We start from the raw sequence: 14,143 nt of genomic DNA on the forward strand, positions 1-14,143 counted from the left end.
GACGATTATTAAAATAGGAGAGCGATTGTATTGGTGTATTGATTTACCCTTCTTCCTTGCTCCAATTCAAACATGTAGTAGTCTGTACATGTTGACCTCCGTAGTTCTAGTCTGTTTTAAATATTTTCGCGTTTCATGTCTAGATAACGTCGATGCAATCGTTGAATCTAGATGAAACGCGATTTTATCCGAATATACAAACGATAACAATATCATTGCGCTATACGCGGTGACGCGTTAAAGTCAACGATCGATATTGCGCACAGAAAGAACTGCAAGAGAGACAAGTGTCAGCAGGTAATACCAAGTGTTGCCCAGGGCTAGATTCGTCGCCGAGGAGCAAATATACTCTCTTCCTCTAAGGCGTTTCTTCTTCGACTCCTCCAATGTCTGACCAGGTTGGCAATAATATTCATCGTCGTTCGGCCTCACGCTGGCCACGATACTGAGGAACTCTTCAAAAGGACAAAGTTCCGTGCAACCAGGAATCGTTTCGATCTTCAGCTGCTCGGATACTCCGCTCCAATATAAAACCTGACATGAAAGTATAAATGAATACACGCTTCAAAGGGTCGTATCAGAGATGGGATCAAACTTCATCTAAATAAAAATCTCGAGTATGAAATAAAAGATAGGTGAATCGCATCTGTTGTACTTTGAATAAAGATAAGTTGGGGGATCGAACCCTTTGAAAAAGGGCTAAAGATATGGTATCTTTGTTTCTGTCATTCCCGAGTTATGAGGGTAGAAAAAGCAGTTCGTAAACAAGTGAAAAAGAAAGATTACTGAAAGGTGTTAAAGCTAATAGAGAATAATCTTAGAGGTGAGCTGTACTCTCCACTATTGCAAAAGTTCTTTTCGAGTACACAATTGTATATTATTTTGGCAAATAGATGAGTGCTTTTTTGTTTGAATATATACCCGAACGTAATAACTGCCTTTCTTATCGCGGAGAGTTTCCAAGATTATAGTGGACCCGTATGCAGGTACAACAGGCTCATCCAAGTCCAAAGCTCTCGCGACAGCGGCAACGTTCATTTCGTGACCCGCGAAGAGGAACGCTTTTCTATCGTATGGCATTAGTTTTCCCGCTTTGTATGCCTCGATGTCGTCCACCATTTTACGTAACAGCACCCCTGCGAAATAGCGGAATGTTATAGGATATTCATCATGTCGCTCACTAATGATGCGAAGTGTAGTTTGTAAAAAACAAATAGCTTTGTACCTCCGTTCAAACGTTTCAACGTTCTCGTGTACGATCTGAGTTTGAAATCCAAAGCGAGTAATTCTTTCATAGGCGTGGGATAGACGGACTCCGTCCATTTTGGAAGAGTCAAATTCTGGGCGGCCTAAAATTCGTATTATTTCATTGTAGAGTGCCACGTGAAAATTGGCAGTTTTATAGTAAACACAAGTGTCTTCACCTCTTCTTTGAACAAGTTGTATAGATAAGTCACCGCAGCTGTCGTGTTTATTACTTTCCCACTGTGCTGGGTTAAGTAAGTAAATACTTTTTTGTACTTGGACATTAAATCCAGTGCGATCGGCTGTCGAAGGAACCTCTTATATTCTTCCACATACCTGAAAGCGGAGAAGGTAGCTTCGTTTATATTTCTGTCTATAGGGATGGGAGGAATAATGTTCGTACTTCGACGATTCGAAGAATAATGAAGCAAAAATAAAACGAGGATCCATACGTTAACGTTAACAAGGAAAAGTGAATCCGAAAATATCGTGGGGAATCGTGATTTTTTTCCTCGTTAATGATGATTCATTTTTCTCTCTTTACTACCTTTAACGTATTTAATGTCGAGGAGAAACATTCATTCAGTCAACGTTCAAAATGCTTCACGACCGCTATGGGTTTCCCCATTATAAATAATTAATGTTTTATTTCTTCTATCGCGTCTTCCTAAGATATAGTCAGTAACGAAAGTTCCGTTTAGTTTTTTTAGAGTGCTTTTAAAATTCTTTCGTACCGTACGTCAAGGTCGTACTACAAGGAAACTGGTTTCTACAAAATGCTCAATATCCTTGCTGTATCTCGAACTGTGAATCATGGGTTATTTTCAATTCTTATGAAATTATCATTCTCATCAATCTTAATTGATTGTTCGTTATTATATCGTTTCGTTCTTTATTTTTCGTTTCTATCGATGTTCTCAAACTTTTTAAATTATTTCGGAACATTCATTTGCTTTTGTATTTTCGTTGTTCGGTAAACAGATTATGATTGAATATCGAAAAACGAATATTACGCTGTTGCATTCAAATAAACCAGACGACTTCGAATGTAAATCAGAGCACACCAATGCAAACATCTGCGATTCCATACGCTCATGGAAATCAGCTCTTTAAGCAACGTTTCAAGACGATGCTTCTAGAAACCCGACATGAGCAAAATATTATTCGAACGACAGATAAAACATAAAAATACAGTCTAGTGATTTATTTGCGACGTTTATTTGATTGAACAAATTTCTGTGCGTTCAACGTGGAGTCCAATTTGATTCTGCTCCAATTTTTATCTAACGAGTGGCAGACGAAAAGTTATTTAATTTTTTGTCCGTTATTCGACATTTTTATGCCAGAAATATGTCGAGGGCATCGTAGTGCAACAGCGTATTCACAAAAATTGCAGTTCAAACATTTTTTAGTATTTAATTCACAATTCTATTATTTCTTCTCAACGCCATTAAAAAGTAAATGTGCTACTGCAAACCTACTGATAGCGTAACACTAACATCGAATTAGAAAAGTGTTTATAACGGATGTAAAAATTGTTCATACGCCCTTCTAGCACGTGCTCTAGATATACATTCTCAGAATACAAACGAATTTTTCACTGAATGTAACATATTTATTTTGGACGGCAACTATGTTTTATCACGTTTTTCACGAGTGTCTCGCATTGTTGCGAAACACGAACGAGAACACTAAAACATTTACCTGGGACAGTGATGCGGGAACATGAGATTGTCAGCTTCGTGGGGTACGAAGAACGTCGCCGTTGGAATCCACGGTAGATGAGGATTCCAAGTTTGCTTCTCGGAGGGCGGGAATAATCCGGCCAAAACTAGCTGGAGAGACAACTGAGTCCTCGAAACTTCCGTTGATTGAGCATAGATCTTCTCTGGCCAATAATCCGGCCCGAAATACCGATCGTAACGTTCACGGAGCATTGTGCCGATCCTGTATTCACGCAGCTTACCTTGCTGCATGAAACAATTACCATTTATGTTTGTCGATGCGTATCATTAATCACTTCGTAATGGCTTCGCGGTGATGAGTGAAGCACAATTATGATCATGATATCTTTGGTGGCGTCTTATGCGCGCACAATTGACGTTTGGAAGGAGTGTTAATTCTACTTTTAAATTATAGAAAATTCTGAATTCGTCAGGTTGAAGAAGAGAATTCCTCGAAAGATATCGACAGAATGTATGAAACTCAGAGTCACATTCTCACAGAGGCTACTATGTTAAATCGAAGTTTTGAAAATTCAACATTTTTTAATTTAAAGTTAACATAGTTTGTCTCAGAGGACAGAGTTACATTAATTTCATGTCTGGTTATGCTAATCTGTCGAATACAATTGCACTGGGGTAAATAAAAAAAGGAGTTCAAACTAGATTATTAAGCCTCGATTCCTATCGCACTATCTCTTCACTATACCGAAAGAAGCATTTCAAAAACAAAGTTTTTACTCACGTTGGTCAAGTCTCCATCGCCCATTGGGTGGTACGAATAGTCCTTGTAGGGATCGTTGGGATAATTCTGATATTCCTTCTGTGGCACTTTCTCACCATGTCGAAATACCTTTAAAAACACATTGAACCATTATTTTCGCCATTAGGATTCACCAGCGATAATTCTCGAACAATCACTGATTATTTTCCGCTTCGGCAACATTTCGAATTATTTTTCACTTCGTCGTCGCGACCTGGTCGGAGGTAGTTACGTTCGTACGGTTCGAAAATAATTTTCGCCGCGAGAAGAATCAGAAAAACTGTTTACCACATGCAACATTTGCAAATCCAGATCACAGTTGACCACGGTGACGAACGCGAGGGCGAGAATCGCCATCGATCGTTGGGGTAACATTTTGTTTTTGTATTTTTTATTGAAGTCGACACTGATTCGACGATGAAGCGATGCAGGACGAGACGGTTACGTCTGGAATGCACAATTTCTCTCCACGATCTACGAAGAAGTATATATTCTTGGCGGTGCTTATCTAAAACAACTCGTCGAGTGGGGGTGGATAAGGAACACCGGCGAACAGGTTTGCAGTTCTCTCGATTTTTATCGTCGGTTCCCCGTTTTTGCTCGTTACGTTGATCCTTTTCCCGCTACGGAGTCGCGATCGTGGTGTTCCTCGAAGGCCACGTACTCAAAGAATGGGAAATCTGGCGGAGCTTGTCCCCTCGGTCTGGGTGCTGCGGTTCAACTTCATATCCTCGGGAATCCCGTGTTTCGTCGTTAAACAAAGATTACCGTGGATTGCCTTGAAGATACTCTTCATCGGATGCGTGGTCCGCGCAGTCGAATTTCGCCTGATCGTCCGTCGCGAGTTTCTTGATTCGTCGTCCGAAATTAAACGAACGCGGAGAAAGTCGAAAGCGACCTTGTTTTAAATTATACAATCTGTTATGATAAAATGATGCCTGAAAAATGATTTCTTCTCGTCAACGATACCGATACCAATAATATTTCAGGAGCAGTATTACTTCAACCTCTTTATTTCAGGATTATTGTGTGGTCAAACATTCTGCGCTGAAAATTGCTACGTAAAAAATGTGGGGAAGTCATCGACGATTCTCACGATGAGATACTCAATCGGAGACTCAATGCGACTGCTTACAATATACGCAATTAAAGTACATATCGAACAAAGATTGATGGGATGATTGAAAAATTTACATCGATCTGTAGTTCAGCTTGTTAGTATAATAACACGTTTTGTACAAGGCAATAGATATTCATGAAAGGGGGGACATTTATTTAATCAAAGTTCATCTGTAAACAACCATAATCGAAGATTACGAAACATTTTTCTGCTTACTCGGGTATACTCTTCCTGGGAACTTGATGTTCGGTGGGAAATTCTTTCCTAACCGCTCTTTCCTGAGTTTCTACGAATTTTAGTTTAGTTTCCGGAATAGTAATGTCCTACGTAAACGACATTGCGTAGAATTGATAAGGAATGTCAGTAAATGACTTGAATCCTTTCCACTGTCTAACTCAGGTTCTGATTCATCGTTGACGTTTGGATCTCGAGGGTGGTTACGTCACGTGTCTATGAACGTGAAGATAATTAACTGTAATTTAACAAAAATGTAGATAGTAGTCATCGAGTGAATACAGAGAATATTGCGATTATGATCAGGTAACTCTCAAACTTATTAGAAGTCATAGCGACCTTCCTCTTATTCCACTTTAAAGTATTGTTATTGTTCGTCTAGGTTCCTTATTTAATCAAAATTGGAACAAACTGCGACTAAATATCTGTAGCCTACACGCGTTCCAGTTTCGTAAGTTTTCAATTGTAAGCGCGTATACTCGTAGCGTTTATCAAGGATACGTTAGCTCGATCGTTATCAGTAACCTTTATTTGATTGCGACATTAGCATTACATTGTGGTGCAATGACCAATCGCCTTGTAATATTTACTGTGTTTCACATGAATGCGATTAGGAGTACAAATTGATCCCGGAACTTTGTGTCGCGCATTCCGTTTCATTGTGGTTTTTCATTGTACGCAGGCATAGGATCGATCGAGTCATTGAACCACGAAAGCAACTGCTTGGATATTTATTTATCAGCGGCTTGCGATCTGTGTGGAAGAACGATTACTCTTTAAATAGATGAACAAATATTATACGAATCGCACCTGTGTCGATCGTGTACTCGATCGCGTTGCACATGTGCCATTAACTATACTAACCGTCTCGCTGTAATTCGATGCGTCTTGACGCACTTACGGGATTTCTGGTTTAGTAATCTTGACACACTCGCCGGTACGTTTTTTCCCCTCGATGATTTCATGCATCCAATTTCTAGAAAACGGTGCACTAATCTGCAAATTAATATTACAGATTAGGTCTCGTTTGTGAATATTTCTAAACCGTGGTTGGAATGAGTAGGCTAAGGGAATATCAAGAGATATTCCCCCGGAACAATTTCGATTGTCACTACAGTCTTATCGATATTAAATCTATGTACTTTTTGTGCAACGCATAAAACGCGGACTACTGTTTCACGTCGTTAATGCTTCGTACAGCATCGTTAAAAAAATAACGTGAATGCATTTACAGCGGTTATCTAAGCGTAATAAACTGGTTCATTACGGTCAGTTTTATATGTTTCCATCTATGTAATCGACTATAATACTTGGTATAATGGTGTTTGCTCTGTTAATTACGCGGCTATTAGCATATTCTTTCCGACCAATGGGGCTTCGCTGTGTGACGTGCGAATTTCTTCGTTACTATTTTCAGTGAAGATGCCGAACTTTCTAATTCATTTGCTAAACTTTCCTCTTACGACTGATTTGAATGAAAGATCACGAGGCACGCGGCGTGAAAAATTCTTTTGCTGCAGGCTTGTCCGAACGCATTCACGAGATCATATCTTTATTAAACGGGGGTCTAATGAAAGATAAATACTTGAATGGTTGGACAAAAAAGTGTCCTTGAACGTTTGCCATTTGTCGATTGCATATTCAATGCGCGTATATTATTTTTGGGACTATCATCATCTCGGATTTTTTATGAATCTAAATTTAACACGTGCAATATTAATTTCGCTGAATAAAATAGCCTTTTATATATTATTTTTATATATTATTTTTGGGGACTATCATCATCTCAGTTTTTTCATGAATCTAAATTTAACACGTGCAATATTAATTTTATTAAATAGAATGGCCTTCTGTATACTGTTTACCTTCATCACCGGTACAGTACTATTTTGATCAAGCTGCTATGTAATGGTTTTCAAACAAAACAAACATCGAATGAATGCTATAATTGTTCGTTTACTCGCGTGACGGAATTCTCAATTAATTGCCAACTAACCTTCGATGATGGATTGTTTTGCCTAAGCGGTACCGCATTCTGTGTGCGTACTCGCATAGTACTATCGAAACGAAGTGAACGTCGCTATACGATTATTCTAAGCAGAAAAATCGATTACCTGTGATTTAATCCGTGTAGAATACGTTATGCGCCTCTCGTTTCACGTAAAATGTGGAAATTATGGCGTTGTCAAGAATGGGAGCATGAAGTATTTATACGCTATCGATTTTACACTTCAGTTCAGCTATGTTTAATAGCGAGCTCATCTATGATACCATACAAAGTACATTATTTATAAATCTCGCGATAGATGTTCCATAATGTCTGAGCTGTACTTCAATGGCACAAATAAAAGCAACACAAAAGATTTATGTGTGTGTTCGATTGATTTTTAAATTATTCTTCACACACACGCACGCACGCAGGTACAGCAATACTTCCTTTTGAACGACATAATCAAATATCCGCTTTGCAATATTAAGCTCGAGTGGATAGGTTTTTAACGAATTAAGAGCAATTCGTGTTGATTAACCTCAAAGCATTTATTCAACATTCAACGTTTTCAATCACAACAAGGGTTCTCTTGGGAACATTATAAATAAAACCAAGACATGGTGAAATAATTTAAAAACTTTAAGATGAGTATATAAAATAGTTTCTTATAGTAACGAATGCTGTTATTACACAAACGCCGCGTTACATGATTTTTAAAATTAATCAATACGAATCCTTTCCATTCGTCGACGATCATTTCACTACCTCGAGTTTATTTGGAACGAATTAACTGTCCGAGTGAAGTGCCTCTGGCTCGATCGCAAAAAAAGTCATTCCTAAATGGATCTGCGTCGATTCATTCCCGAACATCTCAGTTCCGTTTCCTCTGCACCGAATCCACGAAGCAGGCGACAATGACGGATCGTTCCCGATACCGTGAATAATTTATTTCACGTCGTTGATGTGCAATGAAACGCGTCACGGAGTCGTGGGCGCGAAAAGAAACTAACGCAGCTAAAGCGTCACAGGAGGAACGAGTTGTAGGTGTGTCGCGAATATAGCTGCCCGATACACGCCTCTGTGTCATTGCGGGCATGCATATTAAGGGGGTGAACAAAAAAAAAAGTAAACCGGTCTTGAAAAACCGTAACCTCTAACAACCGTACCGCCTGTGTTCTTAATGAATTTTTAAAAGGACACTCCGAAGCCGAGGACTCCCATTATCCGCTTCTTTTTCGCCCATCCTCATCAAAAGGATTCATAAAATTTTGTATAAAGGGAATAACGTCGACGATGCATTAAAACTTGAACACCTGTATGTCTTCTCGCGTATGCACCTCGGGGCTGACGTCGTAAGATTATCGCGAAATTTATGAAGCCTTCGTTAAAAAAAAAAAAAAAAAAAACAACATGGCCGTGAATAAATGGTATTTACTCTGCGTTTCTTTTTATCGCGAAGGTGGGACACTCGCGATATAATATGCAACGAAGATCGTAGGACGCGGAAAAGGTCAATGATGAACCTTCTTATGTAAATAAACGAAGACCAATTCGGGAGACTTATTAGACGATAAGCACATCTGCGTTTGTTGAACGTAAGATCAACAGGTAATTACATATTCTTCCATTTTGTCTGTCGTAAAAAGAAAATGATTTCTGCGGTAGTACATGTGCATCACTACTCGTTTTACGTCCGCCATTTACATGGATTTACATGGTACGGATTGTATATCAGACTCGTGTCCTTTTTTTGAGAGATATCTCATATTTTTGACAAAAAAGAGTAGCCAACAAAACTGTTCTCATAACTCACGGCTGTAACAATATACGGTTTTTATTTCACCGTTGGAGGACTCTCTTGTTTCATCCTCCTTTCTTTCCATAACATGCACATCTATGTGCAAATCAACTCGTATTTTGTCTGACGTCATTTTTCATACAGTAATATCGCGTATTTTGTATTGCTATGTCGCGGTATCACTATGTTGTGCATTTTATACACTTATGACATATGTTAAAATGAAATACCCCTGGGGATGGGCGCATACAACGTGACTGTGTACGTAAATTATGTTCAGTGATCGTATTGATACATGATAATTAATTTTCCATCTTATTTTATTCTACGAACAGGTAATTAATTGCACTTGTCTCGTGGGTACACATTTCAACCAATCGATAGCTCTCAACGTTTGTTGATCTCGAGATACGAACAGTCGCGTCACCGTATGCAAAAATTGCACAACAGTTAGATCGTTACTGTTCTCACTTCGTTCTCAGCGATTTCTTCCTATCGTTCTGGTGTATCGACACATCTCTGTTACAGTGTATCGACTATTGCATGTTCAAGGCTGCGGCAACCTTGGCTCGGGTTTTCTTGGATAATTAACGCGACGTCACTTGTAGTTATTCGCGTTCAAAGAAACATTTATATATATTAAAAGTCAAATTGCCACGATTAGAAAAAGAATATAATTATCAAAGAATGTGTGACGTTGATCAGCACAGGAAATCAGGCTTGGTGGCGAATCATAAAGTAATTGAAAAGTGAAGAAGACGAAAGAAATATAGAAAAAAAGTAAGCATCGTAATCAGAGTTTCAGGAAGTAGAGTTTGTATCGAAAAATCGTGAGTAGTTCGTTTATTCGTGTTCACCGATTGTACGAAGCGATTTGTTTTTACGACTGTTTAGTAAAACAGTGTTTACCCGTGCAAAGGAACAATTCTCCTCGGGCGTCAAACATGCAGATCCTTAATCTGACGACCTTGCGACTATGGGCTGACATAAAAGTGAACGGAACCAAGGAAAAAAGAATCAGAATGCCGGATCCAAAATGTATTAATGTCTTCTGAAGCATAAAATTCTCGTATATCATGCTTAAGTCATAAAACTTAACTGCATTAGCTGTAACACCATTTCAAACGCGAGTCGCTGGTAATAAATTGAAAAAAAATGCGTGGTGTGATAAGGTGTCGTGTAACAAGTTGACAAGGCATAATATTTTGAATTAACAAGACGAGTGTCGATGTGCAGGTTTACATATTGTCTAGCGCATGTAAAGTCACAGTGCCCGAGTCTTTTCAAATCGGAATTAATGGATTATTACAATTTTTATGCGTCTTCTGTTTAATTATCGAGTTCGTAGTTACATCATGGTCATTTTGTAGCGTCGTGTCATAGCGAACGAATAAATGTTTCGCTGTTCGGTCTAATAAACGTTCGATACATAGTAATCAAGTTTCAGGGCGAATGATACGTTGCTATGTTTCTGTAATTAGTCGACAAGGTGATATTTGACGTTATCACTAAAACCTATCCGGCGCCCGAACTCGTCTCTAAGGTTACACATGAATTTTAATCTGACTACAGATATGCAATCTTCTCGTTGGAAGAACGAGATACAGAGCGAAGTTCCCATTATTAGGTACAGAATTAATAATGGATGCACCAGACTGCAAGGCAATAGCGTCACAAATTAGACGAGCTTCTTAGCCTGAATGTACGGCCACGTGTATGTCGCTTCTGTAATCAGCAATCGCTAATGCATTATAATTTTTAATGAGTGATACAGCATTGAACGAGAAATACATTTGCCTTTATTAAATGACTCGGCCTATTTAAAATACAGAGATATCGAGGCACAAGCTACTTGTTAAGTGTATGTGGAGTACAAGTTACAACATTTATGAAACCGAGACTCTAGCGTTTTTCGAAGGATTTTAATGATTCGAGGCATAAGGTTACTAACCGATTTCACAAACACTTTTGCGCGTTACGCAGTCTGTCGAACGTCAAGGCAGAAAAGCGCGGAAAAAAGGAACTGACGGATACCCTGATAGAACCGCATCGTTCCTAGGTACTGTAGCTGCAGTTGCAGTCGCAGCCTGACTGCGGACCGCTGAGAAGGGAAATCCAATACCGTGGAATTGAATAACGTATCGACAGACGTCGTAGGGTGCGAAGGCGCGTTCGGGAACAACTTCCTTCTGCAGGAACCACGGTAGATCTGCCCGAAATCGATAGAGTTCGTTCGGTTGGTTTGGTACTCAGCCCATCTTAATTTAATACCGCAATTCGCATTCCCTCGAATGAAAACATTTTTCAAGAGCACGATTGAGAACTTTCAGACTCTTGTTTGGGTATTTGCGATATTCATAAAACGTCTCAACAAAGGTATTATAAAGTCTTCTATGCGTTTCGTTCGAGACTATTGAAGTATTTAAAAGGCAAAAATAAATCGTACTAACGCAGTACTTTGAGTAACTTTTGACGAATTGAACTTGAAACAAGAACATTGAACTTGAAAGAAGAAGATGATAGGTAAAATTGGAAAAGAGAAGTGCAGTAGAAGGTGTAGCAATAGTCATAGAAAAAGTTAGATATACAAATTAAAAGATGCTAATTTTGATGTTTTCAGAAGGTAATTGGCAAATTAGTTCCGAGTGTTTGATCAAAAGAATTTGATTAGGATAAGGCAGATCCCGGCTAAGAATATGGGTCACCGGAAGTACGGATAAATTATCCAGCGTACAAACGAGCTTATGTTCCAGGACACGAACGAAGTTGGACCTTGGACTAGTAACCCACATAATGCGCACCGAGGTAGCGTGATCGTCCTTCGAATATCGATAATACTCCTGCACAGGTTCCTCGTCCACTCCTCATCCTTCAAATTTTGCGAAGCTTTGGCTATGTTTTCGTGACCGAATTGTGTTTGTACATTGATTGATTTCGAGCTACGTCATTTTATCCATCGAGATTTACATTTCTACCGCAACCGCAATGCTCACCTGAAAAGGGATGAGAATACTTTAGATTCGACGCAGAAGATGAAATAGTAAACAGCATGAAGATAATTATTGTAGTTATAACATTTGCTATTAATCGATGTATTTGCAAACTCGCACCGAAATGCTGAATTTCCTGTTCTCTCTTCCGACAAAAGGAAATAAGAATTCTAATTTATTTTCTGTGTACCAAGTTTTTCTCACTTATGGAGATGTAAGTATAACGTACGAGATTAGCAAGTTCCGGTCAATCTCAAGGAAGTGTGACACTATACAATTCTACTGATTAATTAGATGATAAGTAGAACTATGACGGAATCGACTCGGAAAACCTCGGAGAACACGTGTCAGTGCCGTGAGACCAGTGTTGGCCTACCACATGGGATCTGAGTCATCTAGGAAATGAGGAATATTTGCATAAATTTTGCTGTTATCATATTTAATACTAAATCTATCGAGGTTTTATTTGTACATATTTCTATTGGAATCGATAATACGTCCATAATCAGTCGTACATGGTATGAACATCCTTATTGTACAGGGAAAAGATATAGGTAAAGGCGACTCACATTCTTCTCAAAATTTTTTAGAGAACCAAGATTAGTAAATACAGTCATTCATTTTCTCCCTTGTCCTGGACAAGTAATTACTCATAATTATGGTGTTTTCATTATTTCTAGTTTGATTGCATCAGAAGTTAATCAAAGTTATTAGTTTCTTACGCGAATGCGTCGTATGAAACAATTGTACGTTGTTTTCGTTTATTTCCCGTGTACTGGATTTTTTTTTCACGCTCCGCTAAATCGAGCCTCGTAGCTATTTCTCAATTGAGTCCAAAGGCCTAGTCGAGCGTGTCACATCCAGCAGGCTGGATTCCATTAACACTGGTGCATTCATTCTCGATTCTAGATGAAATTGAGTTTATTTTGTAAGAAACGGGGTCGTGTGCATGTTATCCATGATAAGATAGCTTCCGGATCAAACGTTCATTTACGTTCGTAACGAGTTCAGATAATATTTAGGGTGATCGATAAACGCAATCATAAGAATCTCGAGGAGTACAGAAATTCTATAATATAATGATCCGCGCATACATAGCACTATGTAATGCATTTCCCGTTTTATGAGCAATTAGACGATTAAATCCCGAGAGCTTTGCCAATGCAGCTGAAGTTCGATAACGACTTCGATTCTTCAATTATACATGCGCACATGCCAATCGTGTTAGCAAAGATATTTGAAAAAGTACTTTTTCTTGAATTTTCACGTAAGATGAGCACAGTGAGAAAGTTACTTTTCGTCAAAAGAGAACATTTACTTTCAATTTGTTCGTACCTCTGCATATTGGTTTATCAGTTTCATTGATCTTTTTTTGGTTTCCATCAAACTTGGCGCTGAGCATATTACTAAGGAACTTTTGATCACGCCAAGTCTCTCGGCAAAGGTTTCTCACTTTTGAAACTGATGCAGAACTTTATCTACGAGAGTGTTCGGAGTATGGATGAAAAATTTGATTAGCTTAAGGTTTTACGTTACCTCCTCTATTTTTTTGGACTTGAATATTTCACTGCTTTCATAGTTGCAACAATAATGTTTTACTTTTCGTAATTATTGAACGTGCGAAACATTTTAATCTAACGCGAAGACAAGTCTTTCCGCTTTAAATTAATCCGCTCAAAAGTTATAAATTATTCTCTGTTATGCCTCTTTACTACAAATAAAGTTCAGTAAGAGCTTGCGAAGCAATTAAAAGCTGACAATAAAATGGCAACACCCGTTCGTAATTGCAACTAGTAAACTTAGGCTCGTAAAAATAGTTGGAGGACTATTCTGGTTCTATTGATGACCAAAACAATCAGTAGACTTTAATATGAATAATAATTGAAACTCTTTTACATTATTTTTGTAACGTAGAGTGTAATCGAATAGTTTTATTAAATCGGTAATCCTCGGCATTGCGAATTTCACTTTCCATATTTCTGAATCAAACTTTTGGGCAAACGCAGTCTCGTTTTAATAAAGTATACCCTTCCTGGTGACTTTGTCACGATCTGTCACAGTTTGTCCCCGTATTTCAAAGTTTCTCCCAAAGTCCGGCTGTCTAAATTGCTGTAATAAATTTTATGTCACGCCGTTTCAACTCTTCGCTCTTTTCGCGGGTAAATATGGCGTCTTTTAAATGAATATTATACGATACATAGATTATATATGTTTCGTTACGGTCTTAACTTTGGACAACTGTTGTAGTCTGATAGAGCAGCTTAATTTTTATAAACAATTTT

At 38.4% G+C, this 14,143-nt stretch overlaps 2 protein-coding genes across 2 annotated transcripts in view; one reads left to right on the forward strand and one right to left on the reverse strand.

Annotated features, from left to right (window-relative positions):
- Positions 1-14,143, forward strand: part of LOC128888422 (uncharacterized) — a 158,495-nt gene that overhangs the window by 6,041 nt on the left and 138,311 nt on the right. The gene's annotated exons all lie outside the window — the stretch shown is intronic.
- LOC128888429 (venom acid phosphatase Acph-1-like) lies at positions 178-4,455 on the reverse strand. The gene is made up of 7 exons (XM_054145282.1): positions 4,018-4,455; positions 3,712-3,819; positions 2,950-3,215; positions 1,425-1,581; positions 1,226-1,349; positions 922-1,136; positions 178-534 (listed from the first exon to the last, which is right to left on the reverse strand). Exons 1-7 carry the CDS (start codon positions 4,102-4,104, stop codon positions 244-246), a joined length of 1,248 nt encoding a protein of 415 aa, XP_054001257.1. The 5' UTR covers positions 4,105-4,455; the 3' UTR covers positions 178-243.

The sequence above is a fragment of the Hylaeus anthracinus genome, unplaced genomic scaffold (genome assembly GCF_026225885.1).
Source record: "Hylaeus anthracinus isolate JK02 unplaced genomic scaffold, UHH_iyHylAnth1.0_haploid 11994, whole genome shotgun sequence".
NCBI classification, from domain to species: domain Eukaryota; kingdom Metazoa; phylum Arthropoda; class Insecta; order Hymenoptera; family Colletidae; genus Hylaeus; species Hylaeus anthracinus.